At 40.7% G+C, this 19,134-nt stretch overlaps 2 protein-coding genes across 4 annotated transcripts; one reads left to right on the top strand and one right to left on the bottom strand.

The window, feature by feature from the left end:
- Nucleotides 1-16: 16 nt before the first annotated feature.
- Nucleotides 17-9,507, top strand: LOC117289720 (zinc finger protein 429-like). 2 transcript variants are annotated; one of them, XM_033770979.1, is made up of 3 exons: nucleotides 17-84; nucleotides 1,980-2,114; nucleotides 6,750-9,507. In XM_033770979.1, the coding sequence occupies exons 2-3, from the start codon at nucleotides 2,000-2,002 to the stop codon at nucleotides 8,048-8,050; spliced, it is 1,416 nt and encodes a 471-aa protein (XP_033626870.1). In that variant the 5' UTR covers nucleotides 17-84; nucleotides 1,980-1,999; the 3' UTR covers nucleotides 8,051-9,507. The 2 variants fall into 2 exon arrangements, with proteins under 2 accessions (XP_033626870.1, XP_033626867.1); XM_033770976.1 differs by having other exon boundaries at nucleotides 24-89.
- A 2,086-nt stretch (nucleotides 9,508-11,593) lies between these two features.
- Nucleotides 11,594-19,134, bottom strand: LOC117289490 (ubiquitin-conjugating enzyme E2 Q1-like). Of its 2 annotated transcripts, none has more exons than XM_033770629.1 (8): nucleotides 18,655-19,134; nucleotides 17,398-17,502; nucleotides 15,811-15,923; nucleotides 14,972-15,069; nucleotides 14,564-14,640; nucleotides 13,884-14,058; nucleotides 13,030-13,106; nucleotides 11,594-12,458 (listed from the first exon to the last, which is right to left on the bottom strand). In XM_033770629.1, the coding sequence occupies exons 1-8, from the start codon at nucleotides 18,844-18,846 to the stop codon at nucleotides 12,315-12,317; spliced, it is 981 nt and encodes a 326-aa protein (XP_033626520.1). In that variant the 5' UTR covers nucleotides 18,847-19,134; the 3' UTR covers nucleotides 11,594-12,314. The 2 variants fall into 2 exon arrangements, with proteins under 2 accessions (XP_033626520.1, XP_033626521.1); XM_033770630.1 differs by having other exon boundaries at nucleotides 14,972-15,066; nucleotides 18,655-19,133.

The raw sequence follows: 19,134 nt of genomic DNA, 5'->3' as shown, positions 1-19,134 counted from the left end.
TGAGGGCGCTGGTTCATTTTAATGGAAAGTTTAATTTCTGTGTTGGACACCTGCGACAACAAGCCTGAATTTTGCACTTTTCAGGTGAGGTAGGTCATGTAGGTTAAGCGACCCATTATCAATGAGTTCATATCGAATGTGGAGTATATGTGTAGGTCTTCTTGTGTACCCCAGCATTGTAATAAACAAAATTAGAGTAAGTTTCTCTGGATAAAACTAAAAGTAAAAATAAAAAACTTGAACTTGAAAACCTTGAATTGACTGAGTGAGACTTTTTAAATGAAAGCCAAAAGGAAAGGAAGTATGCTGGACGACTCCTTTGCTTCGCTTGGTATGCTTGGGTCCTACGCCTAAAAAAATGAACACCTAAATAAATGAGTGACGTCAAAATTTTGCTATGCATGCCCACAAATCGCAGGAAGTATAAACCAATAAGTCTCTTCAGGAGTTGAAATCATTTCCAAATCATTTTCCAAATAAGAAACGCATTTTTATGCCACTATTTTCCCCCAGTTGTGTCAATTTAATGTAGCGCATGTGCTTGTGGTGCATATTCGAAAATGTGTGTGCTCCTTCTGCTTTTGTTGAAATTTTTCCAAAACTTTTGAAGCTGGCAATTGCCGTCCACTAGGGGCTAGGATGTTTACAGATGTGCATGATCGCGAGGGATCATCACTTCAGCTCAACAGTCTGACAACTTGATTGGTCAGACAACTCTCGCCAGCTGTGTACAGTGTGGGGGGGGGGGGTATGGGGGGGTTTGCTATTTTATGCACTGTGACTGAGCCATGGACTGAGTGAGTGAGTAGTCAGAAACAGTACCACCAGTGACCACGAAGATTGTCGATCATTTTCAGACAACTCGTCCATCAGACAACTCAACATGACAGTCAGACAACTCGATGGCTTGTCCAATTAGCCATCGAGTTGACTTTTGATCAGACAAGTTGACGAGTGGAGTTCAAATCCTCTTTGTGGAAGAGAATTGTGTTAATAAAGAGCTCACTGAGCGATAAACTCGAAACACAAAAGTTAAATTATTTATTTCTCATCAAATATGATATTTCAGGCAGAAGTATTTCAAATTCAAGGGATGTCTTCTACTACTGTATCATCATCATTTAACATGGTAAACCGTTTTTAAACGGTTTAAAAGTAGTTTGATGTAAATCTGTGATATTCACAATTTCTTACCAATTCTGTAACATCCTTTAGGTGCGATTCCATTTGATTGTGTTATCCATCTGCCCAAAGAGAAGCAAACAGAATACTTGTTTGAAATCCGCTCAAAGAATTTAGAAAAGTACAGGATGTATGTGACCAGGAAATGTGTGTGAAGATTGTCAGTGACGGAGATGTGCCATTCACAATCAATTTGTTTTAGTTCGGCACTCCATCGAGTTGTCTCGCTGATGACTTGTCAAGCTGTCGAATTGTCTGACCTGACGAAGTGTCTGAACTCTTATGTAGTATGGCAAAGGATAATCCCTAGCCACACATCCATGTTTACTTGTGCAGCTTGCCTTTAGCAATTGAAGCAATGCCTTACAGGCCTGTAGGCAGTTGAAGTTGTGTGTTCGGTTTTACTAGCTTCCCTCCAGTAGGTTTGGTGTTAAAATTACTAACCAAGCCTGTCGGACTTGTAAGGTCTTGAAGCTTACTGGCCCAAGGCTAAAATCGCTGGCCTCAGACCTGGGGTACAGTGTCAAATTCTAGCCTTGAGTGATAACAAAAAGGAGAACCCCACCCTAGCATCCTTCCTTACAGGCTGAGTACTTAGGTTGAGACGCCACTCCTCTGACCTGTTTTGTGGTCAGAGACTTCCTTCTCCTAGGCAGCTTGCCGACCAAGGCAAACAAGTTCTACCGACCCGGGTTTGTGATCAGAGTTTTCTTTCTCGAAGGTAGGCTGCCCTCCAAGGCTAACGAAATTTTGATGTCAGTTACTAAGATAAAATATTGTACTCTTGTTAATAACAGGCTGATAACGATTCGTAGAAATGGAGGAACCATTGGATAAGCTAGACGAGGCTACCAGTCAGGATACCTTCATTTGTGGCCGATGTCAGCACAAATGTGACTCAGTCATAGCATTCCTCAAGCATCAAACAAATCGTAAGTACTTTTAATTTATTTTTCTCATAAATATCCTCCAGTTTATTACATTCTTATTGGTGGTGAGAAGATTGTGTGGCCATGTTTAAACAGGTGACATTATCCCCTCACTAGGCATTCAAGAACATAAAGAAGCATTTGTTTAGTCTATTTTCTAATTATGTGGTGCTACTTTCCCTGCTTGTTGGTTGTTTTTTGTACAGCAGTGCCATGAAAGCCGCTTGCGCCGGATATCGGCACTTTAAAAGTTTTCATTATCATCACTAAATTAGCTCGGTCAGTAGTGGTTTAACATGTGTCTGTTTGTGTGGTGTGAAAGCTGTTGCAAAAGTACCTGTCATGCAATGATACATACTGAAACTCAGTAGTGTAGATGTACACACGACGCTAGCCCACCTTGCTGGGCTGTTATGGCTCTCTTTTAACATCAGTCTTACCATATAATCGATCTTAACAGAGAGCCATCACAGCCCAACAAGGTGAGCTAAGACAAGTCGTTTATGGTCCCACGCGGTGAGATACTGTAGTCGAGTTGCAGCGGTGCTCTCCACTTGTACAAGCTGACATGGGGAGAAGAAGTCGGCAACCAGCAGTTCGCGCGAGAGCAGTGACAACTCAACTATCTCACCACTTGGGACTAACACAAGAGTGTTCACAAAGAAAACTGCACATTATTTGCCAGAACTTTTTAAAATTGCTTATAGTGGTGTTAAATTGATTTTTTTCCTGGACACAATTCGCAATATAGGGACAAAGAATATCTGGGGGACAGAATCTTCTGCCAACCCAGCACCAGGCTGCTTGAAATACTGTCTGAATTTCGACTCTGCCTTTTTCTGCTGATGATATTGAGACTGCTCAGACACTATTCACTTAAAAAAAAATAAAAACAGAGATATCAACACTTGCATTACTCAAGCAACTGAACCAATCTGCAAATTGCATCCCTGTATAGGCCCTACTGCTTTCTGAGGCGTTCTGTATTTGACACTTGTATGATAAATCACTTTGTTCTGTACTCCTAAAAAGCTCAGTGGTGTGTGGTGAAGATACTGTTTCATCGTGTAGAGCTTCCGATTTGGGGGAAAGTAGAAAAATGTACTCTGTTGTTGTTTTTAAAAGTAACTTTGGACCTGAGCGCCAACACTCTGGGGGCTGGGTCAAAAAATGTGATGTCTGCATCAGCACTCTCTGTGCCGATAATACCCGTAATCACAATATTATACTTAGACCCTATATTATAGCACGTTATCACATCCGATGAGCTTCTGAAAGTATTTTTTCCAGCAAGGTATGAAACTTATTCCTTTACAAATATTTTCTTGTCCGAAATTTTTTACTAAAAACGGTTTGCTACATGTAGTTAGTGCTGCCACTTATCCTTTATCTTCAGACTTATCGTAATTTTCTTGTTCCTGCTAAAAACATCATCTGAAGCTATCCTCATCACTCTGTCCCGACGCCATTAAATCTTCAAATTGTGCATCTACACTGGGCGTTAATTGTAAAAATAAAAAAAAATTGGGGGGGGGGTGATTGGCCAACAATATCATTAGACCATGTTTTTGCATTATTTGCTTTTGCCGGATGAAGACTAGGTTTGCTGTGATTTTTCGAGTAGTTCCAATTTATGCAAAGCCCAAGCCTAATACTTCAAGGAGGCAATGAAGGCAACTGCCTTCGTGCCACTAGTCATTGCCATGGTGCCCTTCAAATGCTCATAATGAGCCAGTAGAAATTTACAGTTTCCTCATATAAGTACAGCAAGAAAATGCCTCGGTGCCCTTGCCCGTACACAAGCGAAGCATACAGGCCCGAAAGCCCTCTTACTTGTTAGTGACTACACAGCTTTTCAAGCTTGCAGACATTATTAGAAACAGGGTGAACGTTGCGACTGTTCCAGAGCTTTGGCTCTTGAAATTAAGCTTGGGCGATATCGATTTATTTTATTCACGATATATCGCCGACAATATATCGCGATATTCGATATAATCGTGAGTAATTAAATTTGACATCATCAGTCTTCAAACTCCCAGTGAAAGTTGTAGAAGAGACAGTCATAGCATAAGAGAGGTGTTCTAATGACCTTTTCTTCTGGTTTTACTCCAAACCTATGGGGTGCAAGATGTCTCAGCTGGGAATCGCGATATTGCAATACTTAAAGGCAGTGGACTCTATTGGTAATTGTCAAAGACTAGTCTTCACCGTTGGTGTATCTCAACCTATGCATAAAATAACAAACCTGTCATCGGTCATCGAACTTGGAGATAATAATGAAAGACAAAATACCCTTGTCACACGAAGTTGTGTGCATTTAGATAGTTGATTTCGAGACCTCAAGTTCTAAACTTGAGGTCTCAAAATCAAATTCATGGAAAATTACTTCTTTCTCGAAAACTATGGCACTTCAGAGGGAGCCATTTCTCACAATGTTTTATACCATCAACCTCTCCCCATTACTCGTCACCAAGAAAGGTTTTACGCTAATAATTATTTTGAGTAATTACCAATAGTGTCCACTGCCTTTAATCCATGACTGCACATACTCCCTTCGAAGCTATCATGCCATCTTCCTTGTGGTGAACAAGTCACACAAACTAGCTGGCGATAGAGCTTTTTCTACTGCTGCATCTCGCCTATGAAATGGTCTTTCTGTCCTCATTAAAACCGCTCAGACTATTCTGTCCTTCAAAAAGGGTCTCAAGATTCACCGGTTCTCCGAACTGTAGCTGGTTGTCTCCATCACTTCGGTCTTTCCGTTCTCCTCATAGTGTCCACTGCCTTTAATCGATATCGCGATATATCGATATTGCGATTAAACCAAATCGATCCGAAATCGTTTCCAACTTAGTATCGCGATATTCCATAATATCATGGTTTCGCCACAGCTTACTGGAAATCCACCTTTGCTTTTGTTTTAGTAGTTTGGCTGTCAAGGATTTACCTTAAGTTATACCTATCTCTTTTTGCCTTTGATGTTGAAAAGTGGCGAGAAGATTCCTCCTTGACATCTTAACTCCCCTTAACTCTCGAGCAGACGAACTTTCCAACTGTAAACCAGAGTCTACAAACTTGGTCATATTTTACCCATTGAAGCATTCTATAAGTGTATGATACAATTTAAGAGCGCAAGTTGAGTAAATTAGATACTATTTTATTTCATGATGAATGAAAAAGTGGTGGCAGGACATGCAGGATATTTTAACTTTTTCGAGCACTATCTCATGTGGTTTCTGAGTTATCGTCATAATGGTGATGTAGAGACCATGTTGAGGATAATGGTCACAGAGTAAAGAAATCTAGCAATTAGGCCTAACAACCAAGTCATGAATGCTTAAAGTTTCATTCATAAAAACCTAAGACAGTTTATCCATTCTGATTGGTCGAGAGGGCATCACGAGGGGTTGTTTGAAAGGATGTTATAACACCAGTAAAAAGTTTTATAACATGGGCGTGACATGGGCGCTTGCACCTGCGCTTATAAGACAGTTTTCTTCATTCCTATTGGTCGAGAGCAACGGCTGAAACAGTTGTGCCACATCATGCGATATGCGCGTCATGCACATCATCTCCTTATAAGGAGTTGTTTACCCGAGGGCCTTACCATTTCATAGCTGGAGGGGTGTTGTGTTGAAAGAAATCATTGAAGAATTAAAATTTTTGCAATTATTTTACCTTTTGACCAGGAAGTGTTGATGTTTTTTGACTGAAAAGGTATTTATGAATGGGAAGTGTGTTGAATCGATTTTCAACTAGTGGTTTAGACCCGCCGAGGCCTGGTTCTTGATAATTTACCTCGACTTCCTCTTGGTAAATGTATCAAGTCCAGGCCTCGGCGCGGGTTTAAACCACTAGTTAAAAACCTCTTCACCACACAATGATTCCCTTATTCAATAGCAGTGAAGTGGAAAAGATTGATCCAGGTTCTACAAAAAGTGACAACACTAGCCCATATGCACAAGCGTCATCTTAAAAATATAGCGCGATTCTTCTTGGGAAACAAGAGTACAATTAACAAATCAGGCTGTGAAGGTGGGTGCCATGCTGTAGGCTTCAAAGCTGCGTACCGCATTGCTTCAAAATCGTGTAAGTTGCTTGAGACTCGGATTTCTTTCAGAATCCTTTATGTGTCGATCATGTTCATTATGCATGCATAATAATGGGCTGTTAAAAATATTTCTGCAAGGTACATGTTACAGACTATATTGAATTAACCCCTTTGCTGCTATGAAAGTCGCCATCTTGTAGGGCATACCGTTTGCGCGTCAAAACATAAACACCAATGAAGCACGCAGCACGCAGCATTCCCGGTTGGATTTCTACAGCACATGCATGCACACCCCCACGCACACGCGCAAAGATGCCAAGAGTTGTAGGGCAGATATTTGAACGGTGACGCCATATTTAGAACGGTCTGCTATGAAAGTCGCCATCTTGTAGGGCAAACTGTATGCGCGTCCAAACGTAAACACCAATGAAGCACGCAGCATTCTCGGTTTGATTTCTACAGCACATGCACGCACACCCCCACGCACATGCGCAAAGACGCCAAGAGTTGTAGGGCAGATATTTGAACGGTGACGTCATATTTAGTACGGTCTATTGAAAAATTATTTTATTACTTCACATTTTCAGACAAGGATGTACCCAGGGGGTATCGGTGTGAACTGTGCTTCGAGGAGTTCTCTTCTGACTTATCAATGGTGGAGCATTACTCTGACCATCACAGAGTCAGTTTTCAAGAAGGCGACCCAGTCAATGAGAAGAATCCTTATGAGGTGGTTGAGGTTGGCGAGACCGATGGTAAGATCATCGCTGTCGTGGTTGACCCTGACACTGAGTGCATCAATGACGAGGATGAAAACGTCTACTCATTAATCAGAAAACAAATACCCGAAAAGGCCACCGGGAAGTACCTACGAGACACGATCAACTACAGATTTGCTTTGGAAACTGTGACTGTACAAGGAGCCAAATTCACCTACGGTAAATCCATCTACAGATGCCTGTTCTGCGATCACCATACTTATGAGGTGGAAATGATGTCGAGGCACATGTTTGACTCCCACAAGAACTTTATTAATGATTATAAAGTAGGCAAGTATGAAAAGATGTTCTTGGAGAAGAAGAAGAAAGACGGGGAGGAGTTCAGAGGTCAAATAACGTCCCTGTCAAATTACAGGTCTTGCCTGAATCCGTTGAGGCATAAAAACACCAGACTGAAAGTAAAGCAGAGGCAGAAGAAGAAAACGCTAGAAAGTTATCCCTGTCAGACGTGTGGTAAGGTGTTCAAGAAGGCTCGCTTGAGGCGGGTTCACATGGAGACTCATCGCACGGAGAAGAACTTCTTGTGCGATGAGTGTGGTAAGGCCTTCAAGTCCAGGAACCGGCTGACCGCACACCGGAGATCTCACCGGGAGAAGATCTTCAAGTGTCAACAGTGTGGCTTCCAGTCCAAGCTCCACAGCGAGATCCACATGCATCGTCAGGTGCACAGCAGCGGCTGCGTCTTGTGCCACATCTGCGGATCCGCGTACACGGACCGTTCAACTCTCACCAAACATATGGCCGTTCACTCCATGGACCGTCCGTTCCCTTGCCTCTTCCCTGGGTGCACCTGGCGCTTCAAGACTGAACCACTATGCAGGGCTCACTACCGAGCTCACACGACCAAAGGAAGGTTCAAATGTCAGATCTGCAACTATCTATTTCGACACAAGCACCACCTTTCGAGACACTTGGGCGCCGTTCACGGCATTGAAATTATGAAGCACCATCCAATGAGGGCGGAGATAGTGCCGACCGGTGACAATCCTCCAGTCTCGATGGAAGGCGGAGCAACCGATATGCAAATGATCCAAGTAGTACTAAACAATCAAGAACAACAAGAGGTGGTGCCAGGGGGTTATGATATCATTGTGAATATGTCACTGTGAATATATCATAGAGTTAGATATGAGGGCGCACTGGCCTACATTTGCGGCCCCGGCATGCGCGTGTGGGGACGTTTTCTTTGTTCACAAAACACTCCTGCAAAACGGCATCACAGAGCGTGTGTTAGTGCGGCCATTTTGTAAGTTGACAATACAGCATCGAGTACATGTCTCCTTGCGGTCCAGTCACATTTGTGCAAGCAATATCACCAGTGCGCCCTCTAGTTCTTATTTAACTCTAGATGGAAGATATCGATCAAGGGGTAACTTATTGTGGGCGGGGCTTAATGCCAATTGAGGGCTGAGCTCATCATATTGCAAATGATCCAGGTAGAACTTAACTTTGAAGGTTCTTGATTCATTTGGAAAGTTCCATGTGGAACAAAAATTATTTCCTATGGAAATTACTGAAGACAAAGTATTTCCCCTTGTTTTAAGCAAGCAGCTGATAGATAGCCTCATCATTGTGTTGAGAAAATCTGGTTCCTATTATGTAGTACATTTAGTAGGAAAAGTCAATGCCAGAAAGTCTGGATTTCGGAGAGAAGTTAAGTTTGAAACAACCAGTGAACCACTGACCATAAACCAGTATGTTTAGCAAATAGCAATAGAACGATCCATTAAGCTCTGCCCCATTGCGTATTGACCAATCACAACGCAACGAAAGTCCGACACTTTGGTCCGACAAGCGTGCGCATATCTTGGCGCGCCCGGCAGAGTTGTGCAGAAAGACATTGGAGAGCCCCATGTGTTCTTGCTCACACGTGCGTCGTGGGCGGAGCCTACTGGATCGGTCTATTGGCCAGTAACGCCACCAATTCTGCAGTCCAGTTATCCATCCTGACAAGTAGGTCTATCACATAGTGCAGTGCTCAAATTTGTATACTGGACCCCAGGCCTGAGGCTAGTGATTTTAGCTTCGGGCCACTCGGACAGTTAGACGAGTCTGGCGGTCTTTGTTTTTGTTCAAATGTTTACTTCTTTCTGATAAAGTGTGATTGCATATAAACGTTGCCATTCTATTGGTTTATATGCATTTCGGTATTTTAATTTGTGGGGTTTTCCTTCTTTCATTTTTATAGATAAAACAAAATGCAAACAATAGGCCACTACACTCTTCATCTGGATTCTTCTATTTACCCTTTCACCACCAAGCATAATTTGTAACTTTGGCTCCAAATGCCATCATTTCAGGAACACAAATTTCACTCTTAGCAAGTTGATGATTGGCTGGGCTCGGAAAAAGTGTGGCACACTCGGGTTTAAAAGGCACTGGACACTACTGGTAAATAATGGAGATTAAAATTAGTACTGGTAACTTATCAGCTTTTCCTGAAAATGTTGTGAGTTCATCCAATTGCAATTTGTGGCAGTGTCACGGCCGGGCGGTATCAAGCACTGGTGTTTGATCAGCAGGGTGTGGGTTCGGATCCTGGTCGTGACACTTGCTATATAATATTGGGGAGGTAGTGCTTTCTGCTCTAACGGCTAGGCTTTCGAGTTGAAGATACCCAAGCCTACATTCGTATGGACTGTGAAAGGGGTAACCCTGTTTCAGCCCTAGGAGTAGGTGGCAATGGCCTCTGGAACAAATAGTTGTAGCCCTTACCTTGAAGTGGCCTTCAGGCCTTGTGTGTCGGGCGACTTGCATAAACAAAAATAATAAACAAAATAACATGTATCATTGTTTAGGAAAAGAAAACGGAATGCAAAACTAAGTTTAGCAAAGATTGATTTATTCAAAATACACACTATTTGTATCTGACAAAGATACTAACTTTTTATGAATTTACATGTGTTTCCCTGCTTCAACCTAATTATTTTCTATGGTTACGTGTGTTACACTGATCAGAAAAAATCCAAAGTTGGGTTTCTGATGGAATGTTTTGACTTGATATGGCAAAAATTAATATTTTGTATCCATATAATGTACAAGTATATCAAGACATGAATGTAAGTATTAAAACAAAAATAATAATATAATTTTTGGTCAGAGTGTCACATGAATTAGGTAATATTTAATTTCTTTTGCAGGATTCAGGGAAAAAACTACCAAAGCCCGCCCGGTTCATACTTCACATGAGAATGAATGCAAAGCAAATGATGTGACAAACATTCTTGATGTTTTCCTCGTCTAGTGCTGGGAAGTTTGCTACGCTTCCACAAGAAGTATGAACCAGGGTTTAGTACACAAACTTATCACACACACATCGGCTGGGTTAGGCATAAAACCCCAAACTATTCTTTATTCCTGATGCATTTTTGCATGAGGAGTGTATGTCGTTGCAAGCTTAATAATGGAATATATTGGGTGTAAAATACGTTAAAGGCAGTAGACACGATTGGTAATTACTAAAAATAATTATTAGCATAAAACCTTTGTTGGTGACGAGTAATGGGAAGAGGTTGATGGTATACAACATTGTGAGAAACGGCTCCCTCTGAAGTGCCATAGTTTTTGAGAAAGAAGTAATTTTTCACGAATTTGATTTCGAGACCTCATACTTTAGAACTTGAGGTCTCGAAATCATTCATCTAAATGCACACAACTTCGTGTAACAAGGGTGTTTTTTTCTTTCATTATTTTCTTGCAACTTCGATGACCGATTGAGCTCAAATTTTCACAGGTTAGTTATTTTATGCAAATGTTGAGATACACCAACTGTGAAGGATAGTCGTGACAATTACCAATAGTTTCCACTGCCTTTAACTGACATAAATGACCAAATCAAAAGGAGATGTTGCAACTCTGAAACATAAATAAACATCATTTGTTATCGAGTTCAGAAAAGGTTTACGCAATAAGACATCGTCCAATGTAAAGAGGCTAAAGGTACCAATTAAACATAGAGCACATGTTTCTAAAATACAGATCAACATATAATTTGTATGACAACCATGTACATTATATTGTAAAAACACACTTTATAACAAAATAGTATTTAATTTTTGTAATTTCCCCCAAACTTGTATCTCAAATTTAAAAAAATTATTCACCTTGATATCACTACACAAGCATAAAAATAATTGTTGCAGTTATTATTTAAGAGTTTTAAATTATGGAATAATAATGTTTCATGAATTTCTTTTTCACTTTTTATTTCATTGATTGATAGAACTTTTTTGGTGTCAATTTCTCAACAACGATACTTTGGAGTACACCATGATCCCATTTTCATAAGTTTTTTTGGGGCCCAACAAACAATTGACAAGAAACGGGTAGGTGAATGGGTTACCAGCCAAGATTTTAATTATTTATTCATTAAAAAACAATCCCACGGCAGCCAAGGGCTTAACTGCAAACATTTTGTAGATTTGATATTAAAACAAAAAATGTAAACAGTTTTTGTGACTGGGAACCAAAGCTTGTTTTATTTTCTTCTTGCCATTGTGTATGATAAGCTTTACCAGATTTTCATGCTTACCATCCAAAATGCCAAGTGTTATAAGGACACAAAAATTTGAATTCAATCAATACACCAGAGTAACATGCCTGTGATATTTTTTCACAGGACTCGGGAAAAGTACTGAGTATACAGTGCTAACACACATCGGTGTATGGGTAAAAACCAAAGTTAATATCAATCAATACAGTTGTACTCTTAAAAAAAAACACAATTGGGAAAACTAGGGCCTATGAATTAACTTCTATAGCAAGTCAAAGCCCTTCAAAAGGAAAAATGGTTTTGGTCACTTTCACAAAAACACTTTTTTTAACTATATCTTAACCAAAACATTAAAAGTTATCTTTAGACTTATTACATGTATGTACATAAAACAATTTCTTAAAAAGCAGAGATTTCTCTTGTCATTCCTCTCTGCTCAAGATAGGTAGCTACAGATTTCAAAACATCTTTCTTAAAATGTCAGCCGCAAAGCATACAAAAAACACATTATAAGTTATCACACAAGCACGAGTGGAATTCGGAAAAATATAGCACTTCTGCGCCCCATATCCAACGAGGCGGAAGGCCGAATTGGATATTGGACACAGACACGCTATATTTTTTTTCCATATACCACGAGCGCGTGGTATACGGAAGTAGTTATGATAAAGTGCCTTGCTCAAGGACGCAAGTGTTGTGGCTGACCAGACTAGGATTCGAACCCACATTCAGAACTTGAGTCCACAGTCCTACATGTAGATCGCTTGGCCACAACATCTAAAAAAGCAAACATGCTTCGATTTGATTTCTGATATTTTTGAATGATTTAGGGACATAAGGTGCCAAAACACGCAGCAGAAAGAGTTGATGCACATTAAACATTACTTATCCCATTTGTATCGCTCAACCATTCGTTGGAATGCCGTCTTAGCTTCCTTCATAGTGTATGGCACGTTCGCTTGGGATCGATGTAGCCTTGCATTGGGATCGGACATGATCGCTGATCGGACTTGTACCAAGATGCTCTGCGTTAACAAAAGAGTAGAAGAAAGATTAATGTCAATTTAAGGAATAGACCCCTTGCAATACGTGCAGCGTACTCACATGTGCCTATCCTGGTTGTCATTTTGGGTGTCAAAATTGTAAACAAACATGCACAGAAGAGAGTTGCCATCCCAAACTACGCGCATTGTTCGTAGGCGCATTCTGTATTGTGTAAGAAATCAATAGCTCCCCCTTGCATAACGCGAAACACTATAGGTACGCTGAGGTCACCCGCATGCTTTTAAGCACAGAGAACAGCTATTTCCAATGATCTGCCTCCTTCTTGAGAGTGTGACATCATGTGCAATGGGTCTATAGATCGATTGCTTAATCTCAAACCTTTTTGATGAATTTTGTAAAAAGGAATTCCCAAGTTATGTTAGATCATAAACCCTTTAGGTGCACAGATTAATTTAAGAAAAACCAACATGTTCAAGCGTGTTTTTCTCAATTTGTTTTCAGAAAGGCCCCGTGTTGAACATGCATCACGATGAAGGATCTTTTCAAAGATCCTTTTACAAAATGGGCGGGAAAATATGTAACAGAACTTACCTCTATATCATTTGTTGGTCGCCAGCCAGATTTTGTCAATAGTTCCATACAAATGCTGCCCCCTACTGTCACGTGTCCTGCAACAAAAAAACAGACCATCAAATCTGAATATTTAGTAAACTAGATGTGGAACAAGAGAATGTTCCAATAAACCATTTCCGATTTAGATTTGAATAATGTCTGTTTATAACTGACTTGCCTGGATACAGGATGTGGGGAGCACTCCATGCGAGTTGTTGAGGTACCCTTTGCTAAATTATAGAATTTTAACTGCCTCTAGCTACCAGGCAACCTCAGTGGTTAAGTTGGTAAGACATCTGCTCTAGCAATGCAAAGGTCATGGGTTTTAATCCCACTGAGTGATTTGCCTATGTGGATTTTGTTCACAGAACTCGGGTAAACATTTTGTATACAGTGCTTAAAGGCAGTGGATACTATTGGTAATTGTCAACGACCAGTCTTCTCACTTGGTGTATCTCAACATGAGCATAAAGTAACAAAACTGTGAAAATTTGAACTCAATTGGTTGTCGAAATTGTGAGGTAAAAAAAACCACCCTTGTCACACGAAGTTGTGTGCTTTCAGATGCTTGATTTCGAGACCTCAAAATCGAGAGACCTCAAAATCTATTTCTGGGGTCTCAAAATCAAATTCGTGGAAAATTACTTCTTTACGAATAACCATGTCACTTCAGAGGGAGAAGTTTCTCACAATGTTCTCTCCCCATTACTCATTCCCAAGTAAGGTTTTATGCTAATAATTATTTTGAGTAATTACCAATAGTGTTCACTGCCTTTAATACACCCCCCCCCCCCTGTGTAATAAAGGGTTTTTGACTCCCAGGTATATTTTACCTGTTAAGAATTCAAATCTTGGTTTGACGACCCTGATGAATGGTGGAGACATTGGGTAATCATCTGGGAAGATCACCTCAAGATGAAGCTCTGGCCTTTCCTTATTCTGTGCTGCAAAGCGATTCAGGTCTCTAGTCAGTGGGGATCCAGCATCGAAATCTGTCAGCTGCACATCCTGTACCATTATTCATAATAGACAATTTAAAAAATCATTTTTTATTACGTACTTTTAGGCTTTGAAAAATCTCACGCATAGCTGGCCTCTGAACTTCGCATCTCTGGGAACGCGCATATCATAGCTATCAGTAACAGCGTGTAATCTATTTCTAAGTGTGCGCGATGATCTATTTATAAGCGCGCGCGCGTACACACAACCCACGCGCGTACACACAACCCACGCGCATCAAACGGATTCTTCACTATAAAAGTAAAAACAAAATAATACTTCAAACCTGAGTTTTCAATTGTCAAAGTGTCTATAATTGTATTTTGCTAACGTTTTTTAACAAAAGGGCATTTATGAATGGGAATAAAAGAGTAGTGACTCGTTCTTAACGTCCGTTTAAAACCTTGCAGGCTCGTTGCCGTGCGATAAAGGCACGGCAACGACCCTGCTGGTTTTAAACAGCCGTTAAAGAACTTGTCGCTACCCTTTTGTTCCCTTAATCAACACTACTTACCCAAAGAAACAAATTGTCATTCCTTGGACTTCCCCGAATACCAAACTTGCCATCAGATTGTCTGAACATCTTTAGATCTATGACAAGAAAACTCAAAATAATGATTTTAAAACGCAGAATGAACTTTCATCAATTATATAGGGGGCCTAAAACTCAGCTTAAAGTTGAGGACTGACAATGAGTGTTGTGGCCGAGTGGTCGTTGTGGCCGAGTGGTCTCAGGGAAGGATGAGTTTCAGTCCAGGACCCTTATTAGGTCCTGATTTCCTCAGTCTTTGAAGGTTGTCTTTCTTTGGTTGCATCCCAGTTAAGTGGTTTTTAGCATTTTGGGGCCATTTTTTGCCATACATTAAAAATACATACCGTCAGAATTCAATTGATATTTAGTAATAATAATCGCAGAGCTTACCCACAATTAGACGTCGCACTGATGTTTGAGATCCTGCCCCTGAGTATTTCGTCAAGTCAGAGTCTTCATCATAAACTGAGTCAGCCACAGCTTTCCTGCTTTCAAAATTATGTTTTTCATGACAATCAAATGAGCTGAATTGAGAGTCAAAATCATGCACAAAAGATTTGACTAAAAAAAAACAATTGAAATGGTAGAAGCACATTGCTGGACGCACCTTCAAATGAGGTCTCATTGACCACTTTGAATATTACGCTTTGTTTCTACGCACAAAAAACAGCTATCATCCAATGATCTGCCTCCTTTTAGCCTCGGGGATTGCACTTTTTGAAAGTGAAGTCATTAGGCGAGTTTTTAAAATTTTTTTTTTAGACTTTTAGGGTTCAACCTATCATCTCACAATGGAAACGCTTCCTGCCGTGGCGCCGCGTGTCATATGGCCTAGCGATTAAAAGAGCACTGCTGGTTTCAAGCTCTGTTGTTTCTGTTCAGCAGATTGTTGGTTCGTCAGTCGTGACACCTGTGTCCTTAAAAGCAAGGCACTTAACCATAATGCTTTGTCCTTTGGATGGAGCGTAAAGCTGTTGATCCCGTGTGTTGTGTGACGCACGTTGAAGAACGCAGTGTACTTATCGTAAAGAGAAGGGGTTCGCCTCAGTAATCCTGGTCTGATCGGCAGCAAACTGCGCCACAGCACCTTGTAAACGTGCTATAAAAGGATAAGGTCTCATAATTCAAATGTAGTCCCACATATCTTACAGCGTCAGGAGCGTCACTGAGTGGCCAATTTGTGCGCTACATAAAAAGCCACTATTATTATTATTTTTTATTAGTATTACCTTACATGTGGAGATTCGTCTTCATCCATATTGTTGTAGTAATCATCGTCGTTCATGTCAGTTTCACTATCGTCGTCCCCTTCATCCTCTCTGCTAATATGAGTGTTCACAAGCTGAAAAGGCAAACAGTGACAACAGGAGCAAGGTCATGAGAGTTTTTAACTGTCGTTCTAAATGTTCTTGTGGCGTGTCATGGCCAAGCAGTCTAGTGTCCCCACCAGACCCAAGCTCTTGTGTTGTCAGCAGCAGGAGTGTGGGTTTGATTTTGTGCCCTTGAATGAGGCACTAACCATAATATACTTAATACACAATTGGAGAGGTAGTGTATTCTGCTCTACCAGCCGGGTTTCTAGTGTATGATACGTGCCTCCTTACGGGGTAACCCTGTTTCAGCCCCAGGAGTATGGTGGCAGCATGCCCTATAGGCGACAGTTGACTTAGGTCTATAGCCCAAAGCACTTCCTTGCTGCAGGAGAAGAGTTAGAGGAGGAAATTGCGAGTAGCAGCCCCCACCCCTGTGTCAGCCCCCTCCCCGTAGGTCTGCAACAACTGTGGCAGAGACTGCCATGCAAGAATCGGACTCTCAGCCGCAGCTGCAAGAGAGAGGACAACCCCCCGGGCGCAGTTCATCGTCAGATTGACGGACGGATGCCTACTACTAGTCCTAACCTTGAAGTGGCCATCCATGACATAGTATATTAGACAATCTCTCATAATTTTGTTAAATAAATAATAATCTGTTAATTATAATGTCTACGTAAATCTGGTCTTTGGTCTTAAATGCTCACGCCACAAGTTGTTTTGAGCCTCATTTGAAACCTGGGGCCTTTTCCAAACCTCTACTTGGGCTCCGGCTCTACCTGATGTGCAAAAAATACGCGACTCGAAAACTTATAACAGAGCCCAGATCAGAGCTGGAGCCCAAGCCACAGTTTAGGACGAAGGCCCTTGTGTATGTACCGTCGAGCCATCTTGAAGCTCCAATTTCTTTATGGTCCAGGTTTCTGGCTGTGTTTTGTAGAAAATTCATTTAATAAGTTGATATGTTACCAGCCTGATGAACTTCTTTCATGAGACAAAGGTTCTCTCCACAGGCTATGGAGAAGGCCAGCTCTGTTGACTTTGCTATACTTGACTTATTACCATAATTGGAGGTGGAATGCTAATAACCCAAAATAAGAATTCAAGAGCTAATGAAGTTCAGTAGCTTTTGAATTCTTGATACTTCTGGTCTGAAATAAACAATTTGAAAAGTATAACAATTTTTTTTTAAAGTAAATAATTTTGTGCGGGTTTTGGCGGCAAAATTATCAACCCCGGTCAGGCTTACCGGCTTACTGGCTTCAATGATAAAACGTAACTTATAAAGCATTCTTAAAAACCTTACAATAGTTAGGATGAACACAGCGCGTGCAGTAACAGGGCCCAGATGATGTACTTCCTTTTTTTTCCTTCTTTGTATCGTATTTAGCTAAATTTTCAAAAGAGTTATACAGCGCCCCAGCCACCGGGCCTTAGCAATTATTATCATTGGATTGGCCAAAGTACGACCATTGTATTTCTATCGCCACGTGGAATTATACTTACAGGTTCTAAAGCTGCTGTAACCTTTCCCAAATACTCCTGAATGTTGTTAATACCATGGATGTTTCTTACAATGCGCATGACATCATCATTACTGCTATTGGATATCTACAGCAAAATTATAAACAAAATATTTACTTTACTGAAAATGTTATAATGTACACAGAAGTTAATAATAATAATAATAATAATAATACAGCATTTATGAGGGGCACTTTCCTGAAACCATTCAAAGGTGCCGGTCTAGTAGAAGTTTAAGTTAAGTACTGTTAAATTGCTGGAAGAGAGTGATGCTGTGCAGTTGTCTGAGGTCTTTTGAAAGTGAATTCAAAAGTCTTTGTGCTATATTGTAAAAGAACCTGTCCCCGCAGCTGGCCAAGCGAGTTCAAGGAACACGAAGTGTATTGCTGATAAATCTCATGCCAGATCTCATGGTATGGAGCTACAGCAGGTTATATAGGTAGGGTGGACCTATACCATGTAGGTATCGAAGTTCGTTCTGCTGTCGTCTCCACGAACGATAGATAGAACGAATCTCACACTTGTAGGAGTATCATGTAGTGCCTTGAATGTGAGTAGGATTATTTTGAATTGAATTTGCTGATTGACAGGTATAGCCACTGTCCTGAAGTAGCATGAAGTATTGGGATGATGTGGTTGTAGTACCAGGTTAGGAGACGTGCTGGCACAGCATTCTATACGGACTAGAAACAATTAAAGGGCCATTAATTCACATTGCAGCGATAAACGAAAAACGATAATAATCATGTTAACATTGCACGCCCTCGATTGGTTGAATAAGCGTGCGCGTATTCTGTGCAGAGTAATTCAACCAAGGCAATAGAATGCGTTAATTCTCTTTGCGTTATGACCGTTTACGTTTCAGTTCTCACTGCAGTACGTGAGACTGGCCCTTAAGCTGTTGAGTTGACTCTGACTCTGAGGAAGATCAGCAAGCTGTTAGTGTTAGTGTTAGTGGATAACTTTCCGTATCACGGGTTTCACGGCACCACTTTTTCACTCATTTTTATTACAAAATGAAAAAGGGATATCTCATGATCGAGCTAAATTAGATAGGCCCTGAGCCCATATTAGTTTCTAAAAGTAGGCCCTACTTACTATATTATTTCATATCAAATGAAAAAGTGGTGGCGCCATACAGAAACTTTTCCCATTGAAAAATTGAACAACATTTCCACAACCATCATTCCGTTGTCTGATAGTGATTATTGTCATTATTGAAACAAATGGGCTACTTACAAGACTGACGTTGCTCACTTTGTTATCAGACGGGCAAATGACACTGAATGACATTTCTCCATTGTCATGAGTGAAGACGAGTTGTCTATCTGTCTCATCTGCCAGGAAGAGTTGCCACCTAGCAGTGGAGTTTTCCCGGCACCATTTTTCTGCCTCTTCCTTGAAAGCGTCATAACGACTCAAGCCAGCCATGGATATGTTGTGCTTCCCTCGATCTAAATCTTGATTTATTGACTACAGTTTTTGTGTTGATTTTAAATAGTTACCGGTGGTTCCTCCATGCACTTCACAGCTGAAATAGACTAACAAATTCACATGCAGCTTTTGCAAGTGTTGCTGTTTTTGTAGCGAACGGGGCAACTATAGAAAATTAAATTGGTGAAATAAAAATGTGGCAGCGCAATATCGTATTCTGTTCTGCAATCAATCGCACTAAAAATATTCCCATTTGTTTTTCGGGGAAACCCCCATAGACCTTAT

This window comes from Asterias rubens, chromosome 4 (genome assembly GCF_902459465.1).
Source record: "Asterias rubens chromosome 4, eAstRub1.3, whole genome shotgun sequence".
Classification (NCBI taxonomy): domain Eukaryota; kingdom Metazoa; phylum Echinodermata; class Asteroidea; order Forcipulatida; family Asteriidae; genus Asterias; species Asterias rubens.
The sequence above is the reverse complement of the archived record's forward strand: the minus strand, read 5'-3'. Positions and strand labels throughout refer to the sequence as shown.